The 23,177-nt window shown below is 40.1% G+C and overlaps 4 protein-coding genes across 7 annotated transcripts in view; 3 read left to right on the forward strand and 1 right to left on the reverse strand.

The window, feature by feature from the left end:
- Positions 1 to 2,730, forward strand: part of LOC123515719 (kynurenine/alpha-aminoadipate aminotransferase, mitochondrial-like) — a 5,874-nt gene extending 3,144 nt beyond the window's left edge. For both annotated transcript variants that reach the window (XM_045274553.1, XM_045274554.1), the window contains 5 exons: positions 274 to 450; positions 672 to 798; positions 1,217 to 1,263; positions 1,541 to 1,699; positions 1,918 to 2,730. In XM_045274553.1, coding sequence (XP_045130488.1) covers positions 274 to 450; positions 672 to 798; positions 1,217 to 1,263; positions 1,541 to 1,699; positions 1,918 to 1,980 — 573 coding nt within the window. In that variant the 3' untranslated portion in view covers positions 1,981 to 2,730. The remainder of the gene's footprint in view (positions 1 to 273; positions 451 to 671; positions 799 to 1,216; positions 1,264 to 1,540; positions 1,700 to 1,917) is intronic.
- Positions 2,731 to 2,859: 129 nt separating this feature from the next.
- LOC123515716 (mediator of RNA polymerase II transcription subunit 15-like) lies at positions 2,860 to 8,014 on the reverse strand. Of its 3 annotated transcripts, XM_045274550.1 has the most exons (4): positions 7,740 to 8,014; positions 7,401 to 7,495; positions 4,770 to 4,903; positions 2,860 to 4,599 (listed from the first exon to the last, which is right to left on the reverse strand). In XM_045274550.1, exons 3-4 carry the CDS (start codon positions 4,881 to 4,883, stop codon positions 3,037 to 3,039), a joined length of 1,677 nt encoding a protein of 558 aa, XP_045130485.1. In that variant the 5' UTR covers positions 4,884 to 4,903; positions 7,401 to 7,495; positions 7,740 to 8,014; the 3' UTR covers positions 2,860 to 3,036. The 3 variants fall into 3 exon arrangements, with proteins under 3 accessions (XP_045130485.1, XP_045130486.1, XP_045130484.1); XM_045274551.1 differs by lacking the exon at positions 7,401 to 7,495 and having other exon boundaries at positions 4,770 to 4,890; XM_045274549.1 differs by lacking the exon at positions 7,401 to 7,495 and having other exon boundaries at positions 7,740 to 8,013.
- Positions 8,015 to 9,339: 1,325 nt separating this feature from the next.
- On the forward strand, positions 9,340 to 15,613 carry LOC123515722. The gene is made up of 2 exons (XM_045274561.1): positions 9,340 to 10,951; positions 12,261 to 15,613. Exons 1-2 carry the CDS (start codon positions 10,679 to 10,681, stop codon positions 12,651 to 12,653), a joined length of 666 nt encoding a protein of 221 aa, XP_045130496.1. The 5' UTR covers positions 9,340 to 10,678; the 3' UTR covers positions 12,654 to 15,613.
- Positions 15,614 to 19,532: 3,919 nt separating this feature from the next.
- On the forward strand, positions 19,533 to 23,113 carry LOC123515723 (selenoprotein F-like). Its single transcript, XM_045274562.1, is given in 6 exon segments — positions 19,533 to 19,662; positions 19,870 to 20,033; positions 20,940 to 21,067; positions 21,567 to 21,682; positions 21,966 to 22,014; positions 22,225 to 23,113. Coding segments are annotated over 5 exon segments (504 nt in total). The 5' UTR covers positions 19,533 to 19,662; positions 19,870 to 19,988; the 3' UTR covers positions 22,391 to 23,113.
- Positions 23,114 to 23,177: the final 64 nt, after the last annotated feature.

Raw genomic sequence — 23,177 nt, forward strand, 5'->3', positions numbered from 1 at the left:
ATTCATCAAGTGCTGTTTTTCTTCCTTCAAACTCACCGTATTTTGACATACTTCTAGTTGAAGTCACACGGGTTTTCAAGGGTGCTTTTACGGATCTGTGTCCGATTACTTGTACTTCTACATCGTACAGGAGACACACTTTTAAGCCTTGGGAAACCCCATGGTGAGAGAGTGATTTCAGAATACAGACCCACAAATATTTGAGGTGCTGAACTTGAATCAAGTTTGCTGAATGAAGCATTTTTAATCATAGTGACTTTTTTTTCTGATCAGGTTCGTTCATCCTTCCTGAGCCTTGACACAGAAGGGCGAGTGATACGCGTGGACACATTCTCTAAAACTATAGGAGCTGGCGTCCGGCTCGGCTACATAACGGCTGATCAACCTTTCGTGAAGAAATTAATGATACAGCATGCATTGATTATGAGTCATGCTTCACCATTCTCCCAGGTACGTGAAAGTAATAAATGACCTGGACAAAGGGCCGTTCCTAACTTACATACATCATTATTGAAAATTGTGGTTATTTCAAAGTTTTCACATTTGAAGTGAGTGACTACATCCTTATTAGTAAGAATAACATGATTCGACTTATCATCATTGCGGTCTTTGATAACAGTGTGGTGGGAGTATGAGCACGAATAACAGAATGAACAGATGTATGTTGACAGGTGGTCACTTCCGAGCTCCTAAGCAGTTTGGGTCGCGAGGGTTACATAGAGATGAACAAGAACAACGCCATGAAGTACAAGCAATTACGTGACATGGCGTTGCAAGCGGCCACCAAACACTTAACTGGTGAGTGAGTGTGGAGTGGCGATCGGCTCGATCCCTTCTGAGTCCTGACCAAGGAATATATAATATAGAATCCTTGGTATTGACTGATGGTGATAGAGGCCAGACTGTGGCGCCGAGTGACTGCTGCTGTTGACGTGTTCTTCTTGTAATGAATTCACTAATTAAAAGTAAATAATTATGTGGACGACTCAATTTCACTTGTTCTCAATTGTAGATCTTTCAGAATTTTGCTCTATACTTCCATTTGGCCATTTCATTGTTGAGAAGATGATAATGTTCCTGTGAATTCCTAATATACATGTATGCTTTGGAGTTGACAATGCAGTGCTCTTGAAGATTGGAATTTGAAATTCTCTAAGAAGTAGTATTCCTGTCTATTTATGTGATTTTCATTTTTACTTTTTATTGTTATATGCAGGTCTGTGTGAGTGGAGGAAGCCTGATGGAATGTTCTTGTGGTTGAAGGTAAGCGACGACACATGATTATAATAATAATCAGTTGTTAGTGCTGAATCATTACAAAACTTAAAAAGATTTGACAAATTTATGGTAAGGATGAGAGCTGTTAAGAAAGTACATAGATAAATATGTTTCATACAAGGACTGCCACACGAGGCCTGCTTTGGCTTCTTGCAGAATCCCTTTTTATGAAATTAACTTGTTCCCTACACCTCTCTAACAAAAGTTAATTTAGAATTTGCCTCATCTATTTGCTGAAGTTTGTATGCATATATTCCCTCAGGTTCTGAGACTCGAAGATGTGACTGAAATGGTAATACAGCGTTGCTTTAAGAGGGGCCTTTTCATTGTGCCCGGATGCGAATTCTTGATTGATTCAACTCAGCCTTCCCCATATATCAGAGTGAGCTTCTCCATGATATCCCAAGACTCAGTAGACAAGGTAAGCACTGTATGTAGTGGCTGCATAATCATTAAAAATCAAAGTAAGTTACAAGCATAAAGTGGCTACATTTCCTTCCTTCTACCTCTATTTGACAAAATTTTGTTCTATTTATTCTCATCTAATCCAATAACTTCCAGCTTTTCTTTGTTCTTCCTATCTCTGCCTTATCAGTTCGAGAGAGAGAGAGAGAGAGAGAATAAAAAATTTCATTGCAGGGATTCCAGATACTGGCAGAAGCCATCCAGGAGGAACTAAAGAAGGCTGCACCAGAAATCTGAACCAGATCATTATTTAGTTCAGTGAGTGATTCACTAAATCAACTTCAAACAATCATGCACACCTACAACTGTAAAGATGTCAAGGCTGCTTTACTGGTAATCCTGGCTTTCCATACTGAGTTTCAGCCAAACCCTTTTGACTCTTGGCATGGCATCTCAGTGGGCATTTTTATCAACTTTTTTTTTTTTCTTTGGCTGGATTCATTCCTACATAAAAAAATGAATGTAAATAAATAAAATAGAATTAAAATTGTATAACAAAGTATATCATGGGGAAGAAGGTCTCATGAAAATTAGTATAAGAAAGTATTAGTGTGTTCATTTAATCACTTTGATAAAGACATTTTTTTTTTTTTTTTTTTTTTTTTTTTTTTTTTTAGGAAATAAAAGCACTTTCCACTTGGCATGTTTTGTAGAAATAAAGTGGACAAACAAGCTTCACACACACACACAAACACCAGCAGGCAGCAGGTGACTGAGGTGAGATGAATTATATATATACACACACACACACACACACACACACACACACACACACACACACACACACACACAGAGTGACTTGGAACAAACATGATAATACAACTGTCTGCACAAAAACTAACTATGAATTTACAATAAAGTTGAACATAAAAAGAAACAGAGATGGGACAGCACAATCCCCAAGCGTGGCTCTTTTCCAGTATATCATAACACGTGCTTAATGTTTTCCAAAACTAAATAATTCTAAATAAAGCATCCATGTATCAAGTTATGTTTGATTGTTCCTTCTTATAGTGCAGCATTAACAGTAATAAATACTTTCCATTCTAGCTAAATCACAGTTCCATATGAGACTTTCTACAAAACTCCTTTAATCTCTTTTCACATTTCTTCATATTCATTAAATTTCAGTGGGATTTCTTATCTGATTTCTTTGGTAGGTTTTACTACTGTCACTGATTTACTCTTTGATTTTTACAACACAATATTGTCAAACTCAATTATCTATTGATGTCATTCAACTCCACCAATCTCCCTTCACTATGTCACAGGTTCTGATTCACAAGACTAATATTAGACAGGGGAAGCAATTGTCAAGGCTGCAGCAAGTGGAGGTTGCGGAGAACAGGCCTGACGCACACTCATCTCCCAGCTATGCAGCATCATGGTCAGAGAACAGTGTGGTGGCCTACTCTGCAAACGCTCATTCATGCTCTCACGGATGCTGTGCAAAAATTCCGTGCTCTCATAGTCAACGGCCAACAAGTGGCAACGAGGAGGCTTGTCTGGGTATGAGGCAGGCACTGTGAGGGTAATGGGAGGAACACATGGTAAGTTAGGGTCATCCAGCTGGCATATCAGTGTCAATTCATCACTTCCTGGTGGCATCTGGCAGTCAAGGTTAATCCTAAATCGAGCATTGAGTCGAGCCACTTCTCCCTGTACAATGTCACTGATGTCAGGCGTCTCTGGGGGAGGCTGAAGTGGGCGAGTGGCTGGAGCAAGGGATGCTGGATGGGTGGAGTAGGTTGGTCCTAAAAGAACAGAGAGGGCTGGGGAAAGTGTGCGGTGCAGAGTGTGAGCTGCACAGGGAGACTTGAGCACTGTGGTTAGCATCTCCTCTAAGGCAGCAGTGCAGGTCTCCATACTTGGCGGTACTGGTGCCTCAACCTCATTTTCACGAATTTCAAGACGTTCAAGAACCTTCTCACATTTTATGAGTGTTTCCATAGGCATGCGACGTGTAGGATTCTGCAGCATGTCATACAATTGCTTCATTTTTTTAGATTTATCACCTTCATCATTACACATGCGCTGTATCATACGGCCAAGAGGTGCCACGTATTTCTTGAGGCGGCGTAGTTTTTCCATATAAGCAGCTTCCTCCACCTGGCTGTTGGACATGGCTGCAGGTGCTGGAGAGGGTTGCTGTGTCTGTCCTGGAGTATTTATCATTCCAGGAGATGGTGCCCCTAGATGACCCACTCCACGACCCATACCTCCACTATTACCTCCTCCAGCAGGTGAAGGAACCATACTCGAGGATGGGGAGGGACTCACAAATGCAGGTGATGCTTGGTTGTTGGGGGCTGACAACGAGGGTGCAGGTGAAGCGCTGGTAGGGGTTGGAGTCCCCTGGCGAGGAAATCCTGGGGAAGGGACACGAGGTTGCATGGTGGCAGCAGCTCCAACTCCACGTCCAACCACTTGACCCATGGGTGCGTTACCCCCAGTCTGAGCACCCATTGTCATCTGGATCTGTGTCATCTTACCTTGCTGGCCACCTAGCTGAGACATAGTCAGGGCTGGCTGTTTCTTTCCCACACCTGATATCTGCATCTCATTGATACGCCGGTTGTTAGCTGTCCAATTTCCCATCTCACCTCCCTGCGTTGGAAGATTAGGTGGCATTGGCTGCCCAATCCTAGGTGACCCATGCATACTCATAGTATTATTCATCATGGGAGTATTTGGGCCATTTATCTGAGAAGGTCCAGGATGGCGATTAAGAATTTCAGGAATGTGAGGATTGTTGTTGGCTTGTGTGGTGCTTTGAGCCATCTCCTGCTGCATGTGCATCATTATGCGCGTCATCAGCTGCACATACTCGTCCTTCTTGGTGGCTCTTTGAAAAACCTAGAAAAAAATTTATTAGCTTTCAATCTTTTCTTCTAAGCAAACAGAAATAGTTGACATATACATCAATAAGTGCACTTGAGAAATCACAGGCAAATCATGCAATTAGCTTTACAAGTGAACTTCGAAATAACATCTATATTATATTAGTTTTGTTCAATCTTGAGCACCTGAAGCTCAATGTCATGGGCATTTCTTTGGTTTCCAGGAATCTGCCGGATGATGTCCTCCAACTGTATGATCACTTTCTGCCGATATGTCCAAGATTTCCAGTCGTCCCCCATTGTGGTCCTTCAAAAGCAAACTGAAAGTAATCCAGTAGTATAGTTTGTTGAATGAAGATTATCAAGATTCATAATATCCCAACCTAAAACACAAATCTTTAAATTGCCAAATTATAAAACAACAACAAATCTTAAAGTGACCATAAGAGTGAATATAACTTCACAATAACAATAAGAACATTGTTCAGACATTCAGACAGGTTGGAGGAGGAGGTGAAAAGAAACACAGGTGCAAGGAGATGAGTTTATTCTCGACTAGTTTTGCTGTATGCTTCTTCAGGGGAACTGAAGAAGCATACAGTAAGCCCCCACATTTAGCGATCCTATTAGTCTGCCGAAACCATCGCTAAATTGGGATTTCACCAAATTTTAATACTACTTTAAATAGGGAAAAATACCAATCAGTCTTTTGTCCGCCCAAAGTCCCCATTTCGAAACCCCATTTACAGCAGCAACATCGCCACCTTCATGAGAATCAGCACCCCAGAACCACTAGTGGAGGCCATGGTGATAGCGAAATTCGCTAAACAGCGAGGATGGGAGCACAAAAAATGAGTTCACACGCTAGATTAACACACACAATAGCTCATGTCGAGCGGGAATGCCGGAGGCACTGTGGGGCTGACGTCACGGCCAAACAGACATGCGATTGGCTCAGAGTGAGCGGGAGGCGGGACAATTAGCTCAGAGCGAGCGGGAGGCAGGACAGTGTAGCGCGGTACATTCACTAAATATGAGAGAAAATCGCTAAACTTGAGGGCTTGGCCTTTTTCCAGACAGTCGCTAAATAAGGGTTTTGCTAAGCTGGATTTCGCTAAATTCAGGGGCTTACTGTACAACAAAACTAGTCGGGAATAAACTCACCTCCCTGCACCTGTGTTTCTTTTCACCTTCTCCTCCAATAAGAACATTACAATACTCAATATTTTCTGGATGTTTTCACTTGAACAGTACGTATATTACCTGAGCTGGGCATCGTGGCACTGACTTGTGACTTTGCAAAGTCAAAAATTCATAAATGTTTTCAAAAAGTTATACTAAACAAAGTCATGCTGCCCATTTTCTGCCACTTTGAACAGGATCAAAGACAACTTTTTTTCTATTTGCTGTGGCTGGAGAAGATGAACCAGAAGGACATGGAGGAAGAGGAGGATGACCTATAAATATCAGTTTAGTTGTGTTTTAACTAAAAAAAAAAATAAAATAAAAAAAAATAGTAAATATGTGTCTCTCTGTCTTATATAAGCATGTTTCTGTTATTGTGCTAGAGTTTACTTTGTAATTTAGCACCGAGAAAAGTCTGAGTTACAAAGCTGCACATCGAACTGCATTGGCTGAAAATAGATTAGCAAAGTCACAACTGCACCAGATCCAAAGAAGTCACACATGAAAACATTTAAGTCACATCCAACTCTGTACATTACCAATAATACCTTCCATTCATAGTTAGACATAGTACATCTATATGGAATAATGAAGGTATTATTTTACTTTAGCATGAACAGCAAGTTGGCTTTCGTTACCCTTCTCATATTAAAGACCTTGTTCTTCTCATCAATTTGCATTCACGTCGCAAATTGTTATTTATTAACTTTTTCAAGATTAATCTCATTGCTGTGTCAATGGCAGGAGGCGAGACACCACCACGTGCCATGGACAGGCGGGCACTGAGGAACGCCATTTTGCTGTGTGCGTTCATGTGTGTGTATGTTACATTATTTGCACAAGCACGATATATTATGATGGTGATTGGTTCTTTTGTTTCAACACAAAAACAGTAGCCAATAAAAAAAATTAAATTAATTCAGCCAATCATAGTGTCATATTTCAACGTGTGGCAAGAAAAGTGGTTCAATTTGAAATATTTGAATCAGTCTTAGGAAGATGTCACCGTGTGTTGGGTGTAGCGTGCATTATTTCTTTGCTATTCACCGAAGTGAGCTGTTCATGTTATTGTAAAAATTTATCCAGCCATCTTCTCTCAGTGATGTCTCCAGCAATGAGGAAGGACTGGACCACCAATAAGGTAATGACTTTCTATGAATATCTTACCCATTACAGTTAGGTTGGGTTAGGTTAGTTTAAAATAGGTTAGGTTAGGTTAGGTTAAGTAGGCTAGGCTAGGCTAGGTTAGGTAGGCTAGGTTGGGTTGGGTTGGGTTGGGTTGGGTTACGTTAGGTTAGGTTTAGGTAAGATTAGGTTCAAGTTAGGTAAGGTTAGTGTATAATCATTGAAAACCGGTACATATATGTCAGAAAAAAAAAAAAGTATCTAGACATAAGCTATTTTGCAATGAAAGAGTTATCTATTCAAAACAGGTCGAAATCTAGCATAAGCAAGAAAGAGTTGGTTAGTTTTTCCGCAAAAACGTGTTTCCATAAAAACGAGGGGGAGTTAAAAAAAAAAAAGATTTGCGACGGAAACGAAGTGCATATTCACTCAAAACAGGTCAAAATTTACCAGAAAAAATATTACTTCATCCCGAAGTGACCTGTTCATGTTATTGTAAAAATTTACCTATCCAGTGTGTGTGGCAGTGGTGGCCAGGGATCATCAAGAGTAGTACTATCAAACTGATCGGCACTAGTGATGAATGTGGGTCCCTCTTAACTCTGTGAAAGGTACATAATTCATAACAAATCTTTAAAAGTCTGTCACCATATATTTACAGAAAAGCCTTGGTGAGACTGATGAAAAACTGGAATAATACCAGACACGCACCGAACACATTGGCATTCTATTATTTGGGTATGTTAAACTGCTACGCCCACCTTTCCACCAAAGGCCGCCAACATCCTCGGCAAGGCTCAGTGTAACACTATTATTGTCTATTCAAACAAGGGTGTGCCATTCTACCTTGATTAGTGGAGTTAATCGCCTCTTTAGACCTGCCAAACCAGTCTCGTCCACCTTCTTTTTCTTCTTGAGGGTTTGTTGGTGCCGTGCAGGCTGTGTATCACAGCCTCTAGTGTCCCAAAGGTACGGTATGCGGTGGTGAGGTGTTCAGGATATATGCGGTGGCGTTGTTTTGTTTTCTGTAGGAAAGTTTCGTCCACCATCAGCTGTTGTTTTGTTGTCGCTGATGTCGCTGGCAACGGCACACATCCTGCGCTCTCTCTCTCTCTCTCTCTCTCTCTCTCTCTCTGCTTTGTCTGTACTTTTAAGTAATAATATAAAGGATATAAAGGAGAGGGAAATGTATTTGTAAGTGTTGAAGGAGGCATCAAACAGCCTCACAATTCTGCTTCAGTCCGAGATAAGCATGAATACTTGAGGCTGCTATCGAATTTATCCGTTTTCTACGTGTCGATGTAAAGAAAAAAAAGTCTGTTCAATGCTCCAGCTTCTCTGGCGAAGGTCAGAGAGGCCGCGGAAGGGGTGGCCGAGTGAGTGAGGCATAGCACGTTCTAGGATTACCCAGGAAGCATTTGCTTATTTTCCGGAAGTTAAAGTTTAATAGACGTCATTTCAGTAAGAGTAGTATGTGTAGCTGTTAGCCTCTAGTTTTCATCCTTTAAAAAGTTACCGTTATGTTTCGTAATTCTTCCTCGTATATGTATGTATGTATATATATATATATATATATATATATATATATATATATATATATATATATATATATATATATAGAGAGAGAGAGAGAGAGAGAGAGAGAGAGAGAGAGAGAGAGAGAGAGAGAGATTTGGATATGAATAAAGCAAAAACCTAAGAATACACGTACGGAATCCAAATCAATTTCCTAAGGCAGTTAACGAATAGGCATACATAAATGTATGGGTGGATCAGCGTTGATCCGATAAGTAACCTCATTTCTCTCTTTGCTGCATTTCCTATACATGAAGTTATTTAGGGGTTGAAGAACCCAGCCAATCATTGCTGTGGTTAGAAAGTAAATGTGAGGTCCACACCTATCCATTTACTACAGGATCCAAAGTATTGGTGATGGTGGTGTTAATATTGAACTAGGTATAGGTATAGGAGAAAAAAACCACCTGACAAATCGTTCTTGCGGCATTGTAAAATAATCCTGCTGAACTTTTTAGAAATACGGCCATGCATAGTATATAGAACGAATTTTCATAAGCCTGAGGAGGTAGCGATGGTGGTGATGGTGGGGATATACGCAGGGTCAGCTGGTAGAGGCCTGAGGGGCAAATGGGGGAGAGTGACGTGACGTCAGCGGCGCGGCGGCTTCATAGGAAGTGACGCTCACAGCCTTCGCATCCTGTGGAGACGCTTCCTTTGCATCCCCGGGCTTTATATAGTATGCAATATATGATAAGACTTCTATGATTACTGTATGTTTTGTATTGAGAGAGAGAGAGAGAGAGAGAGAGAGAGAGAGAGAGAAAACTTTTTTTTCAGTACCATGAAATCATAAGTTCAACAAGCTCTGAGATAAGGGTCGAGTGAGCTTGGGCAGGTGCAAGGGTGACACGTGACGAGAGAGAGAGAGAGAGAGGTGGGGGAAGCGGCTGCGTTGCCAAGCGGCCCCAGAGGCTGAGAAGGTTAAAGTGCGCCTTTATCACAGACCCCCCTTCGCCTTCAGCAGTAGAGGTGGTGATGAAGTGATGCAGCTTCGTCCCTGTGTATCCAAGGAAGTTCTATTTATCGTGCTGGCAACCTCTCATGGTCTATACTATTTCACAAGCATTTATGTATACCTTCATTCCACCATATTACCATCCAATAGCATTTATAGTTCTCAACAATTCTTTATAAGCAGTAGTAACCATGCGCATGTGTTATAACAGGTTTCTTCTCGTTGTAGCTAGGTAATGTAATGTAAATCGACTAGTCTATATAGTACAAACTTGAATATTGGATTGTTTAAAATTACAAGTATAAGGACAGAACACCCAACACTTCCATATGTGATGTTACAATTTGATGTTGCCAGAGAGAGAGAGAGAGAGAGAGAGAGAGAGAGAGAGAGAGATTTATGTGTCCAAACCATTGAAAACTGGAGTATATACATATCAATCCAAACTTTCCAGTGTGCGTGTGGGTCATAGAGGAGGAACCATAAGCGGAGCCTGGCACGACTCTCTCTCTCTCTCTCTCCCCAGCAACCCGACCAGCCCGAGTGTAGCCGACAAAACCCGATGATTCACAAAGGTCATTGATGCCACCGCGTACAACGCCTGCCTATCAGCCACAAATACGCATAAATCCTTATGTTCCACAAACACTGTTATACTAATCACTCTGAAATCACTTGAATCTACATATCTATTAACTTGAGACATATGAAATCCTAGAAATACAACATGAAAAAGCACTACATTCAAATCTCTTGCACAAGGTGAAAGTAGACACCAAGAAGAAGTCAACTCGATCGTTCATTGGCTCTTGGGTAGAACGTCAGAGGGAGCCTTATGTGGATTGGCTGATGCATGTGACGTCAGAGGAAAGTCTAAAAGCTCTGGGTGGCTGTGACGTCAGACCAACTCTCTCCCTTTGTTGTGATTCAATGGAAGAGTAGAGAGAAGGGACGGAGGAGGTGTAGCTCAGTTGCTCTTGCATTTTGCGTGCTTGAGGCGTACAGTTCTGCACTGGGGTTCGGCAGGAAAACGCCGTGGATGTATCACACAGCGAGCGTCAGGAAGAAGGTATTTGGAAGTGACTAGTGAAGCTGTGGCGAGCGAGGGACAGGAAGCTCTGCCGATGGGACTATTGTCTGCCGCCGCCATCTTGTGACACAGGCTGAGGCTCCCAAACTGTGATATACGAAAGGCGCACTCTGTGGTGTTCCCAGTACTGAAGTGTACAGCACTTTTTTAATTACACCACGGATGAAGAAGTGGCAGCAAGCAGAACTCCCCAAGGCAGCGATTCCTGACGTCGGTGGCCAGTGTTTGGAAGCAGAGAGCAGCGGGACGGAAGGAGCAGAAGACAGCAAGATTGCAGGAGGCGTCAACCAGCAGGCTACGTCCACCACCACAACCAGCATCGCCATGGCAGGAACGAAGGTCACTACAGCCACCACTACCTCGGGCTGTCGATTGGGCAAGGGGCAGCAGCAGCAGAAGAACCAGCAGGAGGGGGACTTTGGCACCTCTCAGCATGTAAGCAGTTTCTTTGTGTGGCGTCTACCGTAGGGTTAAATTTTAACTTTCTCTTTTGGCTATTGTTGTTTTAATAATGATTTAATTGTGTTTACTTTGTGTTCTATTGTTTCAGTTCGCGTAAATATTAATTTACTTTATCTGTGACGCATTAGTGTGGTATTGATAGGTAGATAGTGTCTTAGTTTTAACCTCCATCACACTGGTGGGCAAAACTTTTGGAAAGAATTAGATGAGTATTAAGATAAGGCAAGCCGTTCTAATTAATAATGTTTTCTACCTCTAACAAGGTAAATCTTACCAGTAGCACTTCCTTCAGTATTTTTAAATACCCCCGCCCTCCATTCCCCCTCAGCAAACTTGGGGGCACGTGGGGAATCGGGGGTTTTGGTGTAGGGAGGCAAAATTTGCACACAAAAAGTCTATGGATCCTTTAGCCTTAACTAGCTTGGAGGCTGTGACCCCCAGACCCCAACCCTAGACTAGCTGAGGGGCTGCATCCCCCAGATCCCCCATAGACTAAACTAACGGGGGGTTGTGCCCCCCCAATCTTATCCCTAGCCAAAATGTCTTCTATCAGGGGGATCTGCACCCCCCCTTCCCTCCGAGTCCTCCAAGGACCCTCAACATCATGTTGTACTAGTTCACAGTGCCCGCATGCTCACCAACACCCGAACAAACTCTCCTTGCTTGCTAGTGGGGTGACAAGATTTGTCATTGTGGACTTATCTTTTGGGAGGCACCTACCAAACTTTGAGAGCCTGTGTAGGACACACTAAGGCCAGCTGCCAAATAATAACACAAAAAATATGTTGGGCATAAACTACTTCACTAAATGTCATTATTTTACTGCTTTGTTAGGAGGTGCTATTGGTAAGATTATCCACCCCCAACAATCTTGGGGGACCTAGTGGGAAAGTGGAATACTAGTGGGAAAAGGACATGATAAAAAACAAGTGATGGTTATTGTTGCTGTTGTTATGATGGGTGCCATCTTTAATACTACAGAAAAAATCTCTAGAAATGTTTTGTTTCACATTCAACTTGTGAATAATTTATGAATGTCCAAATTTGGATCCCTTGGTGTCCTATGCCACCACACATTCTTTGGTGAAGTGATTTTATTGCACTGGGGATACTTTATGGAATTGTTGACTGAGGAGATTGTAAGATGCCTGTCAGATCAGGTTAAGTTACTTATTCTGATGCATGATGGGTTGTTTGGCAGACTCCTTAATTTGAATTATATCTTGCTTGCTTTTTGTTTTCATGGAGTAAGATGGGTAGCTTATGAATGTTTGTATTGCAGACAACCATGCGGCCAGGCAAGCGCAGACACCAGGCTTCTGTGTCTCCAGTAACTGCACGCAGTGAGAGCAAATCCCCGAGAGCTAAACAACGACCAGCTCCAAACCGACAGAGTCCACCAACTGTCACCGCTGCTCCTATAAGTATTGCTGCTAGTACCACCATTACAGCCAGCAGGGCACGGTCTGATTCCTGTAGTGGCTCTGTTAGTCCATCCCAGCTTGCAGTGCCTCGTGTGTCAGCAGAACCACCCTGCCCATCCAAGCTGCCCATGCCGCCCATGCACTGGGTGGCTGCAGAGGAGAAGGATACTGCCCAGAGGCAACATTGCCGTGCTGTTACAGAGTCCCTGCTATGTCACCTGACCACCAAGGGCATATTGGTAACAGCTTAGTGGTGCTGGGAAGCAGAGCAGTTTGTGGGGCAGGGTGGCGGGGTTACTGAACGGTGGAAGAGTGAGCAGGGCCGCAGTCATTACTGTTATCTGCTCTGTCCGCCAGGCTGCACCCTCTGCACCACTGTCTGTGCCAGTTTCCCCGTGAAACTGTCCAAGTACTACAAGGTGAAGTCAAAAAAAGTTGATCATATTATGAACTGGTAACTACAATGTTCTTGTTCTGTGATACTGGTAGTGCTTACTGGCTTTACTGTCCGTGTCACGCAAAGTGAAATCACTGTTGTTGTTCCCAATGCGTGATGATGTGTCCTAGCCAGCAATAACTGGGATCATCATGAGCAAGCAACCCAATGTCCTGTATATTAGTAGAATCACATGCTGCATTGTGGACTTGTTTTTTTTTTTTTTTTTTTTTTTTTTTTTTTTTAAGATTTGGCATAAAATTTAACAAAATCTACTTATTTTCCTTAAAGTATTATTTGGTATAATATTTGAAATTTTGTTAATTTGGAAAGTTTTTAATGGTTAAACATAAGTTTTACAACTTATTAACATTTCCACAATATTACAAACAATCACGCTGTTAATGTTTTTTCATAAAAAGTAATGGTACTTTGTTAAAGGAAAGATATTTCTTGATCGTATTACATTAATATGCTCTGTCCAGTGGAATATTTGTGCAAATGAAGCTTGGATTGTTTGTAGTTGGTCAGCAGTGCTCATTTAGTGTCCTATTGTCTGAGATATCTCAGGCAAAAATAGTATTTAGATGCTAATATGTTATTATAATTATTTTGTGGACGATTTATCATGCCAGTAAAAGTATTTGCTCTTTCATTCATCTTTTTAAAATGTTCTAGCCATTAATGTCAACTTGTTTGGGTAATTTAGACTCTAAATAATCCTTTAATCAATGTTTTTATTTGATTTTATATTTTACTTATTTATTTATATATTTCCATTGTTATTTTTATGGCTTTGAGTCATGTTGACCCCGCCAGTGTCCACAAGATAATTAGTTGTTGTGAGAGGCGAGGGTTAGTGTTTCAGCACACTGTGAGGGTCGGCGGTGGGATTCCTCCGTGATATACGGTGTACCACAGTACTCTAGTCTTGAGGCCCAACTTGCCACTCTCCAACCTACAGAATTTGTATAGACTATTTTTATTATACCAGTTTTTTATCAGTATTCTCCTGTAACCGGTTGCTTGTTTCTTTATATATTATACAATTTAATTGATCCAAAGGTATTGGTCTGGACCAGGTTAATGTGGATGCCATGTATGCTGCATGGCACTGGGATTTGTTATGTGCTGTGGGCCTGTACTGCTTGCCAGTGTACTGAATTATTTATCATTGAAAGTTCTGTATTGGATATTTGCATTGTGTTGTACAAGCCCAAGTAAATTATGTTAGGAAGTATGATCTCAGATGAGCAACTGTTAAAGTGACAGACCAGCTGGATCCACATTCCAGTGTTTATTATGGGATTGACCCCCACAGTACAAATCCCTTGGGGTTGTATCCCAGAACTCTTCTGCTTGAAATGTTATGATGGACAACTGCACAATGCTCAGGAGTTTTGGTCAGATGTAGGATTAGCTGTGTGAGTGGCACAACCAAAGCTACAAACATGAGCTATTATTTAGTTTTAAGGAGTACAAAATATGATGCCTGACTGAAGGTTTGGAGACCTGTGGTGGGAAGACAAGATATTTCATGTCCTCTGTCCACAGGCACAAAGACTTCAGTTTAGCCATATCTTGTTGAATCAAGTATTTTGTAAGGGAGGCTCTTCATACTGAGATCTCAACAGACTCACTTCAACAATAACAGTGAAGTCTTACAATGTATGCTATTATGAACCAAAGCTATTAGTCACCATCTCATTGTACAAGTGCCCTAGTGGTGTTGGTACCCATTGATACTTAGCTCTACCTCATGTCAAGATAGATGGATTTCTGAAAGCATATCACTGTTTGGTTTTTAATGAGAGCTGTCTTTTTGTAAAACGCTACCCATATCACAGGTATTTCCACAGGTGTGCTTGTGGCTGTGCTGGAAAATGGGTTGTGTTGAAACAAGATTGTATCGTTGCACGTGTTGACCACTATGGGCAGAGTGCCACATGTCACAAAGTCTGAGGGCTTCCTACACCTGAGGACGTGACGCCTGTTGCTTAGCATTAAGTGTCGCTGTTTTGTAGTGTCCCATGCATGAGGACAAGCCTGACTGCAACCGGTTACAGGAGGATGAAAAGAAACACTAACACGCCCCTGGTGCCAGTATGGCGATAACGACAGTATAGAGGAATTCAAAGAACCTACAGGTGCAATTACCTTCCTCTCTACTGCCGTCATCACTACAGACACCTTTCAAGGAGAATTGAAGCTTACATGTCTGTGATACTGCCATCAACTTCAACTCTCCTCCAGACTTGAATCAGATTGTTTGCCAAATGTGGCAAAATTCTATATCATCATTGGTTATGGTACAAAGAGATCTATTTCAAGAAGTTATTTGACTACATAAAAAAAACATTAGCAAAAAAACTTTTTCATATGCTAAGTTAAATGCCGTACCTGATACAGGTGTGATTGGAGTTCTCATTGCCATGAGACCTCTTTGTAGTTTATCCCCCATCCTGCATCCTACATTCATCCACAGGGTTGTCACCCCCTATTGTTATCCCAAGCTATGCATCCCACCCATAGTCACTTAAATTTGGATTGTACTTTCATAAATTACTGACACTCTGTTATCCCTGTCTGGCTTTGATGACTTTGGCATTTATTAGATAACCTGTTCCAATCAGCTGAACCTGTAGTCTCAAACATAAATTTGTATGCATGTTTGTGATTGTGGAAGTGTGGAATGTTTGATGCTGCTGAGCAACTGTGACAGTAGCTGTGTGAAAGATTTATTATGTAACTTTATATATATATATAATTATTTTTCTTTTTCATGTTCAAAATCCTTTTTTCCCCCAACATACCTGATTCTTCCTATCTTTTCCTACCTTTTTATCTTTTCCTAGTTGTAACTTTTTTTCCACTCCTTTCCTATTTTTTTTTTTTTTTTTTTTTTTTTTTTTTTTCCTTCTTCTTCTTCTCTTCCTTCCTAACCTTTTTCCTGTCTTTTATTCTTTCCCACTTAAAACTAGACCTTCCTAATCCTAACCCTGTATCTTTGCCAAGTGCCCTAACCCTTTATCTTTTCCTAGTCCTAACAGTGTATCTTTCTGTTGTCTTAGACCTTTATCCTTTCCCAATCTGAATCCTTTAACTTTTCCCAGTCCTGACCCTTTATCCTTTCCCAGTCCTAATCCTTTACCCTTTCCTAGTCCATACCCTTTATCCTTCCCCAGTCCTGTTATCCTTCCTTCCCCTCCCCTGGGTTCTTTTTAGAACCCTCAAATTATTACAAAAGAGAATTAATAGACAAACCAATCATCATCATATTCATTACAAGTCACTGTCCATGCCATCTCAATAAAGTATCCCCATTGCTTCCATGCCCATCACATGCTTCATTACTTCTGAGGGATTTAATGGGTTTAAATGAATGTTTACATTACTCCACTGTTGACAGACTGTAGGAGTATTGTGGTTTTCAAGATGTTTATAGGGCTTCAGTGATACTATATAGGCTCTTCTGGAAGTGTGTGTTTCAATTTTCAGTGATGTGTCCAAGATACCAGTGATAGTTTGACAGGCATTTGCATTTGGGGTGTTCAAGGGTTCTTCTGTAGCAGTAGTGAAAATTTGACATGCTGTAGTATGAGTATTGGGATTTTAAAGACTAATCATTGTGATGGTTTGACAGGAATATTAGAGTTTTTAAGGGTTTTAAGAGAAAAAGACTATTTACAAGTGAGATTTTATTCGTTATCAATTTATTTGTTCATGTTATTTGGTTGTTAAGCTATGCCTGTTTTATTTTTTTATTTTTTTCCAATTTATAACCCGATATAGATTGATGAGAGGTTTGGTGTATTTACAAGTGAGTTACCTGTATTTTATAGTAATGTTATTTATTTGTTTTCATTGATCTAATTTACTCTGCTAGTATGCTACTTTGTTCAACATTTTTTTAACTTTTATTTTTTTAGTCATTGTTTATTTATGCTATTTAGTTTAGTTTTGCCTATAGACTTCCTGTTTAGTATGGATTTTACAAGTGAGTTTAATTTTAATAGTCATGAGTCGAACCTGATAGGAGACAAGAGATGGAGAGCGAAGACAAGAGGGCCCAAAGACTCAGGGAACTAGGTAAAAATTCTCATATATACGTATTTCATATATTTTCTCATTGCAGTTTTAATTAATTTGGCTGTAATTTGAGTTTTTTTATTCAGTGTTGCTGAGTGAGAGGCGAGACTTGGATAAGGGAGAGGTTGCAGACAGTCTGAACCCACACCCTCTGCTGTGTTCTGCCCGACGACCCGAGTCCCGCCTAGACGGCCTACTGTTGTAGTACTAGTGGTGGTGGTGATGGTGTTGTACGTGTTTAGTGCTTCTGCTGCTTTGTCTTGACACACCTAGACACAGCCATACAAACTAAAAAAAAAAAAACTGTGGTAACAGTCATAAACACACTCAAACACGCCCATACACAGCCACAACATGCCTGTACACACACGCACGGATGAGGTGTTGGCATATTCCCGGCAAATATCAGCAACAGCAAACCTCGAGACAAGAGTGAACCACCACAGTACTGCAAACCAATAAGTCACCATTCCTGCCTTCACCACAACCCTACGCATTACTTTTCCTTAATTTCAGGTATTTTTTAAAGCCATTTATTTATTTTTAGACAGTTCAAATAGTGAATAGGTGGTAGGTATAACGAGCAGTTATGTTGTTTCCCCGTGGTCCCCGGGCCCTCAGAACCCCACTCCAGCCGCCCGGCAGCCCACCACAGCATGGGGTTCCAATATTTTTTCCATATATTCTTTAACGATAATATATAGTTTCCATGGTATGTTTTTATGGTTTCTATAAATGTTTTGTTGCCTTTGAAGTGTGTTCCGTGCCTGTATTCGGTAAATTCGTGGTGTTTTATTGCGCGAGTTTGAGCCTTCTCAACGGTCAAAAATTTCCAATTCTATTTAGAGAAAAAAAAAAAAAAGCTATAACTGGGACTTTATGATATCTAAGAATCACTTATGGTCTTTTAAGTGTAAAATCAACCCAATCAGTCAAATATGTGAACTTTAAAAAAAATAATCGCTTAGTCCTGTTAAACGAATATCATATATTTTCATATTTTATTTGTTTATGTTTCTGTTTGATGGTCTAAATCGTTGTAGAGTGCCTTAAAAGAAAGCTCAGACTTTGAAGAATGTGTTAAAATACTCGCGAAGAGAAAATGGCTGGACATTTTAGGATTTTTTTGTGAAAATATATTTATACTATTAACATATTTAATTTACACTTTAAAGAAAAAAAAACTATTTTGGCAGGGGATGTTTTTATGTTTTAAATATTAGTTAAAGTATTTATCAAGTCATAAAATAACATGCAATCGGCCGTAGGTTAGTTTTTTCTGTAGGTCATTTTTTAAATAATTTACGTAAATAGCCGAGTTATCACTTTTCCCGCGCAGTCTGATGACGTCACAGCCAAGGTGGTGCCTCATCATAGCCCCAGGCTGGCGTATCTCTTTCAGCGCCCCCAGTTCTTCAGTATTTTGCTTAATATCTAGTGATTTCTACGTGTTTTCGTGTGTTTCTAGGCTGAAGTTTGTAGATAGCAGTATTAGAATGAAGAAGAAAGGAGAAATAAAGAAGGATAAGGAGAAAAGGGAGTAGTATTCAAGCCACAATGCTCAATATTTTGCCTAATACCTAGTGTTTTCCGAGTATTTTGATGTCTTTCTAGGCTCAGGTATGTAGATGGAAGCAGTAGAAGGAAGATAAAAAAAGAAAATAAAGAAAAAAGCAGGAGGATGAAGAAAAAAAATGGAAGTAGAAGTGGAGGAAAAGCCAATAAGCAGCGATATTTAGATCAGTTTCCCTTCTAATTTTGTCGTTCTTTATAGTGGATTTTTTTCTCCTTTTCTTTTTTGTATAACTGAGATGTTTTAAGTATGGTGGTGTTGCAGTGTGTTTTGGGTGTTATAAATGTGTTTTGGGTGTTATAAATGTGTTTTGGTTGTATTTGGGGTGTTTTCAGTGTGTGTTAGATATTTTTATGCATATTTTACGTGTCTTGTGTGTGGTGTGGAGGTGTTTTGAGTATTTGAGTGCGTTTGGTGGCATTTTGAGGGATTGTATGATGTTTTGAGTGTGTTTCACGTTAGTTATGAGTGTTTTAAATGATTTGGATGTGTGTGAGTGGTCTTTTGGATATGTTTGGGTGTATGTGGGCCAAGGGGGTGATTTTGGTGTATACTGAGTATTTCTAGTGAGTTTTGGGTGTGTTTATTGATATTTTTGAGGTGTTGCATGGTGTTTGGGTTAGTATTAAGCATTTTAAGTGGTTTAGTGTGTGCATTTTGTGTGGGGATGGTTTTAAATTGGTTTATAGTCTTGTTTCTAGTGATAACTGTGTTTTTTTGTTTTTTTTTTTGTTTTTTGGTGTATTGAGGTGTTGGGTAATGTTTGAATGGTTTTGGGTGCTTTTGGGTGTGTGGGAGCGGTGACATGGGTTGTTGTTAATTATTGTTGTTGGTGTTGCAGTGAAGAACTATATGAATGGTTTTGTGGGTGTGTTTGGGCGTTGCTGTATGTACATGGGTTTTCTGAGTGTACGTGTTATTGTTATCATGGTTCATGTTAAGTCTGTTGTGTATAAGTGGACATACACAAATATATAATTTGCGTACATGCATAAATACATACATTGATATTTGCTTGTTTATAAAAATTGTAAAGTAAATAAATGTGAATGTAATTTAGGCGTGCTATGCACCCCGGCCGGCCTCCAAGCCTGACCGCCACCACCACTGTCCAGTGTCCACATTCTGGTCATTACTCATTACCAGTGCTGCCCGGTGCATGGTAATTACCTTGTGTTAGAGTAATTTGATCACTATGAGGGTAACATATCGCATTTCCAGGCAATATTACTTAATCACCGTACATATTATGATAATGTTTCATATATATATATATATATATATATATATATATATATATATATATATATATATATATATATATATATATATATAAATTATCTTTAAGAAATTGATTTTTAACAAACAGTTTAACTAAGCAAACGGGGAAATATTAAGGATGAATTAGGATGAAGTTCGCAACTGGTGACTGCCGAATGCCGAGTGGGCCCTGGGCCGACGGCTGATAGCCTGTCACCACCAGCCAACATGGACGGGCCGGGCGGGTTGGTCTTCCTCTTATTAGGGGCGCTAGTAAGTTTGTATTAGCTTTTCCAATTCTTTATCAAGGAATTTGTATTCCTAATACCACAGTGCATGCTTGTGGCGCATTAGAATGGTAAATTTTATTGTATAAGATTGTTTGTTTTGTTGTGATGACGTGTTGCGTGTATTGGTGCTCTCTCTCTCTCTCTCTCTCTCTCTCTCTCTCTCTCTCTCTCTCTGATGTTATAATGCATGACTTTCTTATGAGGAATGTAAATTTGAAGTCTAAATGAATTAATGATGCTTATATGAGATGGCTCGTGTGCGTGTGAAGGAGTGGTGTGAGTGATAGTATAACTGCCAATATACACTTAAACAGCAATGGAAACACATCCAACTCAAGTTTACATAATTATTTGTGCCAGAAAGAGATCAAGTAATATAAAAGAATAACGAGCTAATTTATTGGAATAACATTAATATTACCATTTAAGGGCTAGGTTATGCTAGGTGTAGATTCATTCAGTTCATTAATTTCATTGCGTATACCATGGGATTTATAAAGCCTGTGTGACTGCTAGCAGGATTACGAGGTCTAAATTAGAATATGAGGTTATAAAATTATTTTTATCTTCGTAAATTTTTTTTCCCCTATCCTAGAATGCCACCATGTATTGTACAATCCAATATATGTTTTGCATTTACCTGGTCTTCTTGACAAGGAGAGATTGAGACATTTAAATTATATGTCAAAAATGATTCCAAATCTTCTTGTGGTATGTTGGTTAAAGGGAGGTTAGGACATTTCAAATCACTTAGCTGTGTAACAAAAATGCAAAAATTATTCAAAATCTCTCAGAATGCTTGTTGAGGAAAGGTGGGAAAATGTATTTTTAAATTATGTGAATCTGCAATAAAAGGGAGTTGAATTTAGTCAAAATGTTCTCTTGGCAGATGTCCCTTGTTGAGTCCATCACACCAGATCTGAGTGCCAGCGAGTGTCTGGCCTTGGGTTTGAACCGGGACAACCTGATGTGCTCCTCTTGTGACAACCTCAAGGAGTTCAATCTGGAAGTACTGGAGTGAGTAAGGGAGAGGGAAGAGGCAAGGAAGTGTCGTCTTAGGAAAGAGTAGCTACACAAATTTGCATGTAGAGTGTTAAAAAAAAAAAAAAAGGAAAGCTGTACATATCTGGTCGCTGGTGTATTATGAGTTGTCATAGAGCTGATTAGAGAAAGCATCTATCTAAAGCACTATCAGATCTTTTATGGACAGGAAGCATATGAAAATACAAAGAGAATTGCCTAGTAGTGCCACTGGTTCTAGTTCACCATAAGTGGTATAATTATGTTACAAGTCTCTGTATTCCAATGCTGACTAGCCCTCTTGAATTTGGTTCAGGACTGATGTGAATGCTGTAGAGATAACATTATTGATATTACAGAACATCAATTTAATCTAAGTCAGATTCCTTGATAGTTCTCCTCAAATTGGAAAGGTTCTTGTGGTTAGAAAAATTGTTATTATTTCTACTACTACTACTACTACTACTACTACTGAATTTCCATTGTTGTACTACAGGCCCAACTGCCGCCACTGCTGCACCGTGGATGATGTTAATGCAGTGCCAAGCAAGTACCCGCGGGCACAGCTTGAAGTGTGTGGGTGACGACTGGGGGCCTTCCCACAGGTTCAGGGTGGGTACAAGTAATGAGGAGGAGCAGGAGGAGCAGGATGTAATGTGTGCAAGATGTATTCATGTAGTTGTGCTTTACAGAGAAGGAGCTACATTCTGTCCTGTCTCCATATCTATAAGTGTTCAGCTTGATGAGTGGATGAGGGGAAAAGTTTAGACATAAGACGGATATTAAATGGCAGACATCTATTGTTATGATCTCTTATTAGATCAGTCATTTATTGACTTATTCATCATTTCATCTTAACATTTATTACCATTAACTCTTTTTCTCTCCATTGCAGCATTTGTCAAGAGTGACCGACCTGCGGCCTTCCCAAACCTCACCATCAAGTAGGTAGACCTTTGACAGTTGAAAGCATTCTGTTCTTTTCCTGTATATTTTTCCAACAGGGGCTGACAGGCCTAGAGTGTGAATGATATGTGTTTGAGTGTGTGGTATACTTCAGTGCTACACCTCCACCATTATCAAAGTTAAAGTTACATTGGTTGTTAAAGTTACATTGGTCTTCAAGGGAGTACAAATAACATCTTTTGTTACAGGTATGTGCGAGGTGCTGATCCCATCATTAAGCTGATGGATGAAGATGGTGATGTGATGGAGACCCTTGCCATCGACAAGTGGAACACAGACTCTGTGGAGGAGTTCCTCAACACCTACCTGCTCCCTCCTTCAGACTCCATAGACCAGAAGCTTAACGAGGTGTAGGATTTTCCCAGAACACTTTTCACATTTCCATACCGTAGCAGTTCATGTCAGGTTAGGTCTTGGGTGACTTTGGTCAGCTTCCCACACAGTATTTTGACTTCCAGTGTGAATGTTTGTTTACATGTAGATGTGTGTGTGTGTGTGTGTGTGTTCAAGTGGAGGAAAAGGAATTAGTAAATTGGCTTTTAAATATCCTTGAAGCTGTTTTACCTTGAATGTTGAATTTTTTAGGTGTATAATTATTGATAATTTTATAGTAATTGACTGATCTTTGTTTTAGAAATTAGAAAGATTGACATACTTAATCACCAAGGTGCAATGATGTTAGGAAGACCCAGAGTATAGGTTGTAAGTTGAAGGTTACAAAATTATAAGGTGTACAATAAGGCAGCTTAGGTTATGAAGGGTAAAGAATGACAGTTTCCACATATAATCGGAAGCAAAAAAGCTAAAGAAATTTGAGTGTGTGTGTGTGTGTGTATGTGATGGAGGGCCAAATATTTCTGTACTTGTTTCTTTGGGGTTGGAGGGAAGAGAGGAGCATGGCAGGTTCACTTTAGCTTGAGACAGAGGACTTATGAAGCTTTAGCCTTAAACCTCATTTTGGTGGGCTGTAGTGGAACATCTCCCTGTCCTCCTTCAAGCCAGCGTGATCCCTGCCTTCTCTCCTCCCTTCCTCTCTTTCCCCTCTGCACTATGAGAAATACATTAATATCTTTCTTATTTAGCCTTGTTTTTACATACCTTTACAACTCAAGGCTAAGTTTTGTCAGTATTTTTAGTATAA

Source organism: Portunus trituberculatus, chromosome 39 (genome assembly GCF_017591435.1).
Source record: "Portunus trituberculatus isolate SZX2019 chromosome 39, ASM1759143v1, whole genome shotgun sequence".
NCBI classification, from domain to species: Eukaryota; Metazoa; Arthropoda; class Malacostraca; order Decapoda; family Portunidae; genus Portunus; species Portunus trituberculatus.